A 10,954-nucleotide genomic window follows, 5' to 3' on the forward strand; every position below is an offset into this window, starting at 1 on the left:
AATGCCTTCTTGCTTCATCACTCCACTCTAAGCCTTCCTCCATCTCCATGTGCCTTATGCCCTACTCATTACCTAAGTGTATGTCCTGGGTCCTAGATGATGATGTGTGCTGGAGTCCCTGGCACCTGTGTCTTCTGGCCTGTGGATGCAGGGAGTGGTCCTTGCACCTGGGGCTCAGGATGTGTGCAGTGGGTGAAGCAGCTGTGGGGACATAAGTACTTGAGGCAGAGATGGAAGGACACAAGCATGTTCCCTCGTGGTGTCTTTGAAGGGGGCAGGACTGGATGGAATGGACAGAGAGAACTGGTATGCCCTCCCCTGCCCACATCCCTCTCTGTCCAAATCTCTTCTGCCTTCCAGGGCTGCCTCCATGGAATTCTGGATTCTGCCACATTCTCTTTCACCATGAGCTTCTTGTCTGAAATCCTTTCCTTCACTCCAGTAGTCACTCTTTACCCTTCCTTCACATAACTCCTTTCCATCTTTCAGCTACTTCTTGTTATCCACTCCTTCAGCAGCTTTCCCTAACTGCCAAAGTTTTGATAGCTGCTTCCTTTGGGCTTCCACAGTTCCTCTCCCTGTCCCTCATTCTAGCCCAACACTATCCTAGAGGGCTGTTTATATGCTCCTAACTGAACTGTGAGCTCCCCAAGGGCAAGAGAGAGCCATCTCTACTCAATATTGCTTCCCTAGGATCTGGTATTAGAGTATTAGCTCAGTGAAGTTTTTTGTATGAATAAATGCCAATTGGTGGTGACTTTAGAGTCTGTAGACACTGCAAAGTCTCTACTCCATTTTATGAATCTAATTATAATACATCTTGGACTGCTTTTCACAAGCCAGAATCCAAGGAAGCCAGGCTAGAGAAAGGAGGAAGAAACTGAGGTCCAAGTGGTCAGTGACAGGTCTGATTCCAAGCCAGTGCTTTCACTGCAGCTCCCAGCTGCTTTGTTTCTGGTTCTACGACTGGAGCTCCTTGAGGACAGGAACCAAGTCTTGGACATTATTTCCTGGCTTGGCAGGACACTTTGCCTATTACCACAAATATTGCCATTTACTGGGTGCTTACAAGGTGCCAAGCCCTTGATATGCATTTTTCCCACAGTTTGCAACTCTCACAATATACACAGGGCAGGAAGGTACAATTATCCCCATTTACAGATGAACAAACCGAGGAAGGTTAAGTAACTGCATATTTATCAATGTTTCTTCTAGTTCCTTTCATAAATTTATCCAGGTCCCACTGCGGCCTCACCAGACTTGTCATCAAACCCACTTTCCAGAGCAAGAAACCGAGGTTCTAGGACTACAGCTGATTCCTGTGCCTCCTGGATGCTTGGCCCACAATCTGACTTGAACTAATCGCGCAACAAGCGCCCTCTGCAGGCAGCGACGGTGACGTCTGCGTCACGTTCAGCCCCGCCCCTCGGCGCCGGAAACGCCCGAACGCTCCCTCCGGCCACGCAAGATTATGGAGCGCTCCTCCCAAGGCCGGGGCTCGGAGAAGCCGGGAACACGACGTTCAGCCCGCACCCGACTTCCCGGCAGCCTTAGTCGCCGCGGCATCGGGTCAGAGGTATCCCCAGGGACCAAGGGAAGGTGGAGGCGGCCTTGGCTGCCGTCGTCTCCTTCGTTGTGAGTAATGTCCCCCCCTACGGACGCCGCGGGGCGTCGGGGAGGGCCAGACGCCCACCCCCAAACAGACGAGGCGGGGCTCTGGGAGGGGTTCCTGCTGCAGAGGCTCGTCCCTGGGGGACGGTGCCACAAACGAGGGCACCCGTGCATCCCGCCCTGGGCACGTGTCGGTGCATCTGTGAGCAGCACCCTCCCCCTCCTCAGACCTCAGTTTCTGCACCTGTAAAATGGGGGCTCGGGACACTTCCGTGACTGCAAAAAACGGGATTTCGTCCAGTATTTTCAGAATTCCTGTCACCAGGCAGGCACCGAGGAATCAGAGCTGGGTCAGGCTATCCCGTGTGGCCGCACAGAGCCCTGGGATCTCCTTCCCTTGCTGCATTAGCAGTCCTGAGACAGAAGAGTCCTAGAGGTTGGGGACTAGCCCCTTCCTGGTGGACCAGACACCCTGCAGCCTGGGATGGGACAGACCTGAGACATGGCCATGCAAGTACCAAGTAATGGTGTTAGCTCAGATTTACTGAGCACTTATTGCGTGCCTGGCTTTACACGAAGCCCATCACATGTGCTACTTGACCTCGCCACAACCCTGCCTGGGAGGTACTGTCCTTGCCATCCTGTTGAATGGAGGAGATATTTGAGGCCCAGAATCACAGAACAGTAACCAGTCCAAGGTTACCCAGCTAACAGGTGGCTGGAGCAGCAGTCCACAGTCTTACTCACTACACTGTTCTGAGAAATGTTTGATCTGGAAGGCAGGATGGCAGACGGGGAAAATGACAAGGGCCTGCCAGTATTAAGTATGTGTCGGGTGCTGGCCTAAGGGCCAGCATCCTTTATACTGCTGACAGTGACCCTACACTATAAGTTTCGTTATTTCTACTTCACAGATTAGACTCAGAGAGGTCACCTCACGTGTCTCAGGTCACACTATTAAAAAAACTGGGACTTTCGAGTTCATTGATGGTGCACTCTGCCTGCCTGTATATCGCTCCTACCCCACTCTCCTCTGAGCCTCAGTTTCCCCTTCTGTGAAATGGGAGGTTTGGGCCAGAAGACCCTGGACATTGATTGTTTCCTGAGCTCACATTCTTTGACTTTTAGGTAGCATTGACATGATGTCTAGAGTCCTGGGTTTGTTCCCAGTTATCTGCAACTTGGGAATGACTTGGCCAAGTCCCCTGCATCGCTGAGCCTCAGTTTCCCCTTCATAAGATGTAGAGACTAGACAATCCTAATTGCAATGGCACCTTCTGGCTTTAATATTTTATGACCGTAGATGAAGAGACAAGTTGAGGTTCAGCAAAACATGCATCCCCTGAGAATTTCTAATGAATGCAAATCTGCCACTTCACTCAGAATGTCCCGGTGCTAGACTTCCAAGGACAGATACTGTACATGGGTGAAGGGGAGCAGACACCTCCAATCAGGAGTAACTTCTGGGGGAGGCTTACTCCTCCAATGGTACAGAGCCCACTGCTGAGGTCAGACCAACCCAAGGCTGAGTGCTAGCATTCCCACTTCCCCTCAGAGCACCTCGAGCAAGCGACCTCTCCTTTCCATGCCTCAGTTTCTGAATCTGTAAAATGGGGTGCTAATAATACCAGCTTCATTTGAGATTTGGTGGAAAACATAAGCAAAAAGACAACCGCTTCTGGCCTAGAAAACCCTCAAAAAACATCTGTCTGCTGCGCCATCCTGGGGCTGGGAGAGTTCCTGAGTTTTGGACCCTGCCACCCTCTGCCCCCTGAGACCAAGGTGGTGTTAGGGGTGAGGGAGGAGGTGCAGGGTCCTGCTAAGTCAGCAGGGGACCCAGATAAGAGATATAAGCGGCCCACCCCTAATACTGCTGGTGTAGGCTGCCAGGTCTGATGGTGGCTGAAGTAGCACTAACGGGCATTCCTGCACGTCCCTGGCTGGCAGCAGCCCCCGGGGTGGGGCAGAGGCCGTCTGAGGACAGAAGAGGCAGAGGAATGGTGTCAGGACTGCTGCATTGTGTGCCAGGGGCTGCAGCGAGGTGCAGGCTCATGGTTGAAGATGACACAGCTGACGTGCGTGCTGTGCTTCAGGCTTTTATGAAGTGCATTCATATCTTGTGTCCCCAGGACAGGGCTGTGTGACATAGGACAGGATTCTCCACCTGCAGTATAGAGATGCTCCTCCTGGCCTGTGAGTGAGCTACAGGGGGCCAGGAGCCCTCAGAACTGTGTGTAGGATTGTGTGAGTGGTTGTCCAAGAGGTGCAGGACCCCAAAATGCCAGAAGTTCTCGATTTAGGAGTCAGAAGAACTGATGTTAGTAAATGGCATAGTGTGACTCTGGGCAGGCGGCTGAACCCCCCACCTCCACCCCTCAAACCTTATTCCTTCCTTCCTCTCTTCCATCATCTGTTCAACAAACATTTCTTGAGACCTGTTCCAGGCCTAGGCCTGTACTGGAAATACAGCCACAAAGACAGGAATCCCACCTCCTCTTACCACGAACAAATAAGGAACCGTTTTATAAGGGCTGATAGAAGGGCAAGTCCAGGGGCTATGGGAGTCACAAATTGCTGCTCCTGACCCAGCATGTTGGGGGGGGGGCAAGTTGGGGAATCAGGAGGTGAAGCCTGGTTCCGTGTCTATAGCCTCGGGCAGGTCACTAGACTTTCTGAGCGTCAGTTTCCTCCTCTTTCCCATAGGCTCAATGGCACCAGTTTGGGGGTGGGGTGAGGGGAGGGGTGAGGGGGTGGGAGGTTAAGGGTTCCCCTTTGGAATAGGCCAGTGGGGAGAGAATTGGTGTGGGACTCGAGGATCTGGCCTCAGTCCCCTTTCTACTTGGTCTCACTAGGTCACCCCAAACACCTCCTCAGGGCCTCAGTTTCCTTCCCACACAGAGAGGGAGCCTGGCTGCCCAGTCTTCCACGGGCAAATGCACATGGGCAGTGGGAGCTCCAAGAAAGGTGAGCAGTCAGGGAGAAGGTCCCAAAGGAGGTGGCATCGCTGAGGCCTGGAGGGTAGCAGAGGTTGTGGGAGAACCACAGGGGTCCCTGGCAGAACCCCCGGTGTGATGGAGGAATTTAGGGGTGGGGCCTTGGGTTCAGGTAGAAGGGAGGGGAGGAGCGGGGTGGTCCTTGAGCTCTAGCATTCACTGAGTGGTAGAGTTCATGACGAAGAGCAGGGCCTCTGAGTCAGGTGAGCCTGAGTTTCAAGCCTACCCATCATTGCTTCATGAAATGCCCTTGGTGGGACACCTGTGTGGCTTGGTCGGTTAAGCATCTGATTTTGGCTCAGGTCATGATCCCATAGTTGGTGAGTTCAAGCCCCTGCTCTGGCTCTGTGTTGACAGTGCAGAGCCTGCTTTGGACCCTCTGTTTCCCTCTCTCTGTGCTCCTTCCCAGCTCTCTCTCTCTTTCTCAAAAATAAATAAGCATTAAAAATTGTTTATAAAGGCCCTCAGTAAGGTTTTCACCTGTCTAAGCCTCAGTTACTGCCATCTGGGAAATGGGGATAAGATAACCCATTCATAAAGTTGTTGGATATTATATGACTCCATTTATGTGAAATGTCCAGAATAGGCAGATGTATAAAGAAAAAAGTAGGTTAATGGTTTCCTTTAGCTGGAGGGTTGAGGGAATCGAAGGATGATTGTTCAGGAGCATTGGGTTTCTTTTTGTGGGGATGAAAATGTCCTAAAATCGACTGTGGTGGTGGTTGCACGACAATATACTAAAAAGCATTGACTTGTACACTTTAAGTGGCTGAATTGGATGGATGGTGTGTGAATTATATCTCAGTAGACTGTCACAAAAAACCAAAAGGTTGTTGGGAAGATCCGATGAGATGCTACATGCCAGCACATTGTAGGTGCTGTCTGAATGTTAGCTATCACTGGCACTGTTTATTCCCAGTAGCAAGTCCAGCCCTCCCTCAGAGAGGGCTGATAGACTCCAGGAGGAGGGGAAGGAGCCTGACCCACCACCGGCTGGCTAGGGGCCCAAAGCAAGGTGCATAACCTCTCTGAGCCTCAATTTTCTCATCTGTGAAATGGGGTGATTTTCCACATTTTGGCCACCTCTTGAGACACTGTGAGGTTCAGATCAGACTGAGTTTTTGCCAGATACAGACACAAGGTTGGATGCATCCCCACTTAGGCAGAGAAGGGCAGGGAGATTGCATGTTCCCTCTCTCTGCCCGAGGTGGGACTGGCTTCACCCATCCATTCGTCTTGAGTACTGAGTGCAGATTGCATTTAAGGCACTGGGCAAAGGATAGAGCAGGGCTGGCAACAACCAGAGCCCTGGACCTCAGAGGAGCCTGGGTGGAGGGACACGCAAGGGTCTCCCAGGCTAGGATTGATCAAGCCGTCATGTTATCATTCGGGGCCTCAGTTATCTCATCTGTGAAAAGGGGAAAAATAGTGTCTCCCGGGTGAAGCTGAACTGAGGCTTACAGTGACTGGCCCAGACTTAATACGTGGGAACCATTATTATTAATTGCTATCATTAATATCATGATCAAGTGCCTTTTGTCACCCCATTTCAGCTATCTTGTTACACGGTGAATTGTGTCAGGTCTCCATCTCTCCTGTCCCTGTCCTAGATGATCAAGTCCCCCAGGTCAGGGCCTAGATGCCCCTTCCTGGTACTGTCCTTTTCAGACCCAGCCCTGGGGCTTGAAGAAGCTTCTCCTCTGTGCAGCCCCAAGCCCCCTTCTTGCCCCCTTCCTCTAAGACCCTTTTCTCTGGACATGCAGGTCTGGCCAAGCAGGGAACTGAACCCCTCTCCTTCCACCCAGCTGCAGGGTAAGGTCACCAGGCCGCCCCCTGGGAGGCCTTTCTGGGCATTTTGTTCTCACTGCGGCTGGAGCTGAGCTAGAGCAAGCTGAGCCTGGCTCAGCGTCTCCTCCCACATCCCTCCCTCTGCAGAGCTGTAAACCAGGCTGGCTGGCGACTCAGCCAGGGCCGCAGCAGCATCTGCAGCATCCCTGTTGCTGTGGTGGATGGAGGGCAGGGATAGAGGGGTGTGCTTTCCCTTGCTGGGTGCTACTCTCCACTCTGGACCTGCACTGCCTGCTTTGCAGCTCCCTCAGAGTGCTCTCCCCCAAAACTGCCTGCTGACAACTCCTTCCCCCTTTTTTCCTGGTTCCCATCTGCAGACAGCATGGTTGTCTCAGGCTACAGCCTGCCAGGCACCTGGGATAATGAGACACGTTGTGTATTGAGAGTAAGGTCAAGGTCCCACCACAGCGCTGCCATGAATGGGCTGGGTACCTCAGAGTGGTTCATGGAATTTCTCTGGGTCTGTTTCCCCATTTGTACGGTGTGAATGGTCCTGAAAGTGTCGGCACTGACATCCATCCTTCTGATTTCTTTTTAACTCCCCCGACCCTGAACCTTTTACCTTGAAACTAGGTCTCCTGTGTGACCTCAGCCACCAGGCCAGGCAAACAGGAGAGAGCTAAGATAGGGTGGGTGATGGGTGATGGGAGTGGTGGAGAAGCCAAGCTTTGGAGCCTGCAACCTTGGACTGGACTCATCTCCACCCCCCCCCCCCCCACCACCCACCCCCGCCCCGGCCAGTCCTCACCTTCCTGAACCTTGTTCTCTTCATCTGTAAAATCAGAAGAGTCAGACCTGAGTTATTGGAGGTGGACCCCTGTGCCAGACACACCGCTAGCAGGTGACAATAAACATGGGTCTCCTTCCCCTTCAAAGTGCAGCTTAGCTCCCCAAATCTGGGCCTCTTCTGTAGAGGTCCCTGCAGATAGTGTCAGGGATGGGGGATGAACTAGCGATGGGCATTTTGTGGCTGAGGTGGTTCCCAGGTGGCGCGGGGGACAGGAGCATCAGTGTGCCTCCAGGTGATCTGTGTGATCCCAGCACAAAGTGTGTGTGGTGAGCACAAAGCGGGGAGGCCAGAGCAGACTCCACCCCCGGGGGTCAGCAGAGGGGTCATGGGACTTGGCACCCTGTTTGCTCATTTGTTCATCCACTCAGCAAATAATTTAGTCTCCTTGAAGGCCACTGCGTGCCTGGGCCTGTGGAGGACAGAGCAGTACGGGGCTGTGTGCCAGCCCCTGGTTCTAAGCACCTTACGTGAATTAACTCACTTTTACCCTCACGACAACAGAATGGGGTAAGCACTGTTTGCCTCGTTTGGCACAGAGAAGTTAAGTACCTTGGCCAAGGTTACATAGCAGATAACTTGTAGACCTGGTGTCTGAAACCAGACAGTCCTCTGAGGTCGGTGACAAAAACCTCTCCCCATCTTCCCACTGCCCTCAGTGGGCCTGGCTTCATTTCCTTCCTGCTTGTTCTGGAACAACCCATTGGGTCTTACACCTCTAGCCCTTGTTCTTACAGCTTCCCCTGCCTGCCGTGTGTTTTCTGACTCTCTTTCTCCTCTGACTGACCAACTCCTAGTCATCCTTCGGTGCTCAGCTGTGGCAACACCTCTTCCAGGAAGGCTTCCTTGGTGCCCTTTCCACCCCTGGCTGGGTTAGGCTCCTCTGCTGGCCTCTCTTCGCTCCCTTTCCCCCATCTCCCACTTATCTCTCTTGTCGCAAGCATCTGTTAATTTTTTTTTTTTTTTTTAGTGTTTATTTATTTTTGAGAGAGAGCAAGCACAAGCGGGGGGGGGGGGGGGAAGGGCAGAAAGAGAGGAAGACAGAGGATCCGAAGCAGGCTCTGCGCTGAGAGCAGAGCCCAATTGGGGCTTGAACTCACAAACTGTGAGATTATGACCTGAGCCGAAGTAGGACACTCAACCAGCTGGCCCACCCAGGTGCCCCAAGCATCTGTTAATTTAGGTGCCTTCCCACCAGACTGTGAGCCCCTTGCCCTCACCTTGGCACCCCCTGTGCCTGCCACCATATGTGGTAAGTCTTGATTGTTAATAATCTTGTGAATAGTGGGCAAGTCTAGTATCTCTGTTTCATAGAGGGAGAAGCTGAGGCACAGAAAGGTGACATGACCTACCCAAGTCACAGTAACAGAGCCGGCATTTGCTGGGATGGCCTCAGTCTCGAGGAAGAGACTTTGGAAGGTGTCAGAGAACTTTGTAGTAGCCCTTGCTTGAGGTCTGACAGGCAAATGGCCAATAGTAGTAATAACAATATTAATAATAATAATAGCAGTCCCACTTAAGAGCTTTTCCTGTGTCTCGGGCATCATGCTAAGCACAGTGTGTGAATACTTTCACTTCTGCCTTACTCTTTCCTTATGAAGTAAGTGTTATGATTAACCCTATTTTAGAGCTGGGGAAATCGAAGCTCAGAGAGGTTAAGTGACATGCTCAAGGTCACACAGCAGTGATTTACCAAACCAGAGTTTAAACTTTTTAAATGATTTATTAATGGCTAAAAGCCCAGAGGCCCAAAGGGTAGATGATGAAAAGCCTCCCTGTCTTCTGTCCCCAGCCACCCAGCTCCTCCCCTGGAGGCGACTAGGATGATTCACAAATGTCCTTCAGAGCAGGTCTGTGTGTTCACAGACAAACCTGGGTTTGTGTTATTCAGAGCCAGGTTTAAACCCACACCTATGCGATTCCCCGTCACCCACAGAGGCTCAGGGCTTGACACAGAGTGCCCACCATGCCCTGTCAGAGATTTGGGGACCCCAAAAGCCTCTGTCCTCTGCCCGAGTTCCCTCTCCCCATTGCCATTGTGCCTCTTCAGCAGTCGGCTGAGGGCCTGCCTCGCTCGACTCAGGCTGCAGCAGAGCCTGGGCACTGGTCCAGGGCCCTGCCCGGCAATGGCAGAAGGGCTGCAGCAAGCCATGGGGGACCCCTTCGACCCAGTCTGGCATCCATTTTACTATCCCTCATGGTGGTAGCCCAGCATAGGGGAACAGCTCATGCAAAGGCAGGGAGGCGAGAATGAGCACAGGGGTGTGGAGGTGCCATGGTCTTTGGGTACAAGGAGACTTGGGTCCGAGTCCCGGCTCCACCCCTTCCTGCTGTGGAACCAGATGGGCCTGCCTCCTTAAGGAGCCTCTGTTCTCTCAGGACACTCATGAGGATTAAGAGACAAAGCACCTGCTTGGGGAATGTAATAGGTCCCCGATAAGTTGGTAGTCGGCTTGTTTTAATTACGAAGGCCTCTGTTCTGAGCTTTTCCAAATTTCTACCTGACCCCTGGAAAGCGGGGATGCAAGATCCTCAGCTCTCCCTTCCTTTCTACATGCCGAAGGAATTGAATGTGAATAAACATTAGGTTGTATTATTATTGTTGTCGTTGGTATTATTATTACTCTTACTTGGTGCCCAGAGAGTGGTGTCCTTGGGTATGTAGACCCCAAGGACCTCACCCCTATCCTACTCCCCGGGTGACACTCTGAGGGGAAGCCCATGGCAGGAGTTTACTGTCTTGGGGGGCAGAGCAGCAGGGGACCTGTGTGTGGAGGTTCGAGTTTTGAAGACCAGGGGAAGGGGGCTAACAGGAAGCTGGCTGGGAGTAAGAGCATAGGGCTGGGAATGGGGTGTCTTGGTCAGTAGCCATGGCCTGCCTGAGCTCCAGTTTCCTGTGTGGGATTGGGGTCATCTGTCCTTTCCCATTAATATCGTGAGATTTGGGATGCTCAGGCAGGGGAATACATAAGAGAATATCTGCCACCTGCAAAGCCAAGGTCACGAGCAGTCAGCCCACAGGCTGATGTGGCCTGTGGAGCAGCTTGGTCCAGCCCCTCCCCCAACCAAGGGTATTAAAAAAATTCGTTTGGAAATAATGGTCATGGTTGCACAGCATTGTGAATGTAATTAATGCCACTGAATTGTACACTTAGAAATGGTTAAAATGGTAAATTTTATGTTATATATATTACACTATGATTAAAAAGTGCAGAAAAAAGAGGATTTGAATCAATTGCTGTTATCAGAAAAACAGAGACCACTTTATGGGGGTCAGTAGCGACAATTTTGAAAAGCCAAATAGGAGGCAGTAAGGGCGTGGTTACCCAAACTTGTGACCTGGACACATGGAGGATGGGCTGGCTTTGGAGGGCACAGTGGCTTTGGAGGAGACCCAGGCACTGCACAGAGAGCTGGGAAATACCCTGGCCTCTTCCTACCTGCCAGTCTTTCTTTAATGCCTCCCATTGGCTGAACCTAACCAGAGTCCGTTGGCAGAGGAGCTTGGGAAATGTAGTTTCCCAATGAGCACTTGGGATGCCAAGAAAAGCAGAGGAAGAGCAGGGAATGGTCTGAGATCATATAGCAAATGACTGGTACAGTTGTCAACATCTGACAGCTGGGTCATTTAACATAAAAATCTGGATTCATAACTTTTTCCGAAACATCCTTGAGCCCCCTGTCCTGGCAATGACCCTGTAGACAGGGAAAGGAA

The 10,954-nt window shown here is 51.9% G+C and overlaps 1 protein-coding gene across 5 annotated transcripts in view; it reads left to right on the plus strand.

Moving 5' to 3' along the window:
• The first annotated feature begins 1,442 nt into the window (after positions 1-1,442).
• Positions 1,443-10,954, plus strand: part of AP1B1 (adaptor related protein complex 1 subunit beta 1) — an 86,009-nt gene continuing 76,497 nt past the window's right edge. For 2 of the 5 annotated variants that reach the window (XM_040463864.1, XM_040463865.1), the window contains exon 1: positions 1,444-1,635. In XM_040463864.1, coding sequence (XP_040319798.1) covers positions 1,472-1,635 — 164 coding nt within the window. In that variant the 5' untranslated portion in view covers positions 1,444-1,471. Of the gene's footprint in view, positions 1,636-10,954 lie in introns of all 5 variants that reach the window. The other 3 variants (XM_040463862.1, XM_040463866.1, XM_040463869.1) reach the window with 3 other exon arrangements.

Source organism: Herpailurus yagouaroundi, unplaced genomic scaffold (genome assembly GCF_014898765.1).
Source record: "Herpailurus yagouaroundi ecotype Mexico unplaced genomic scaffold, PumYag 428, whole genome shotgun sequence".
NCBI classification, from domain to species: Eukaryota; Metazoa; Chordata; class Mammalia; order Carnivora; family Felidae; genus Herpailurus; species Herpailurus yagouaroundi.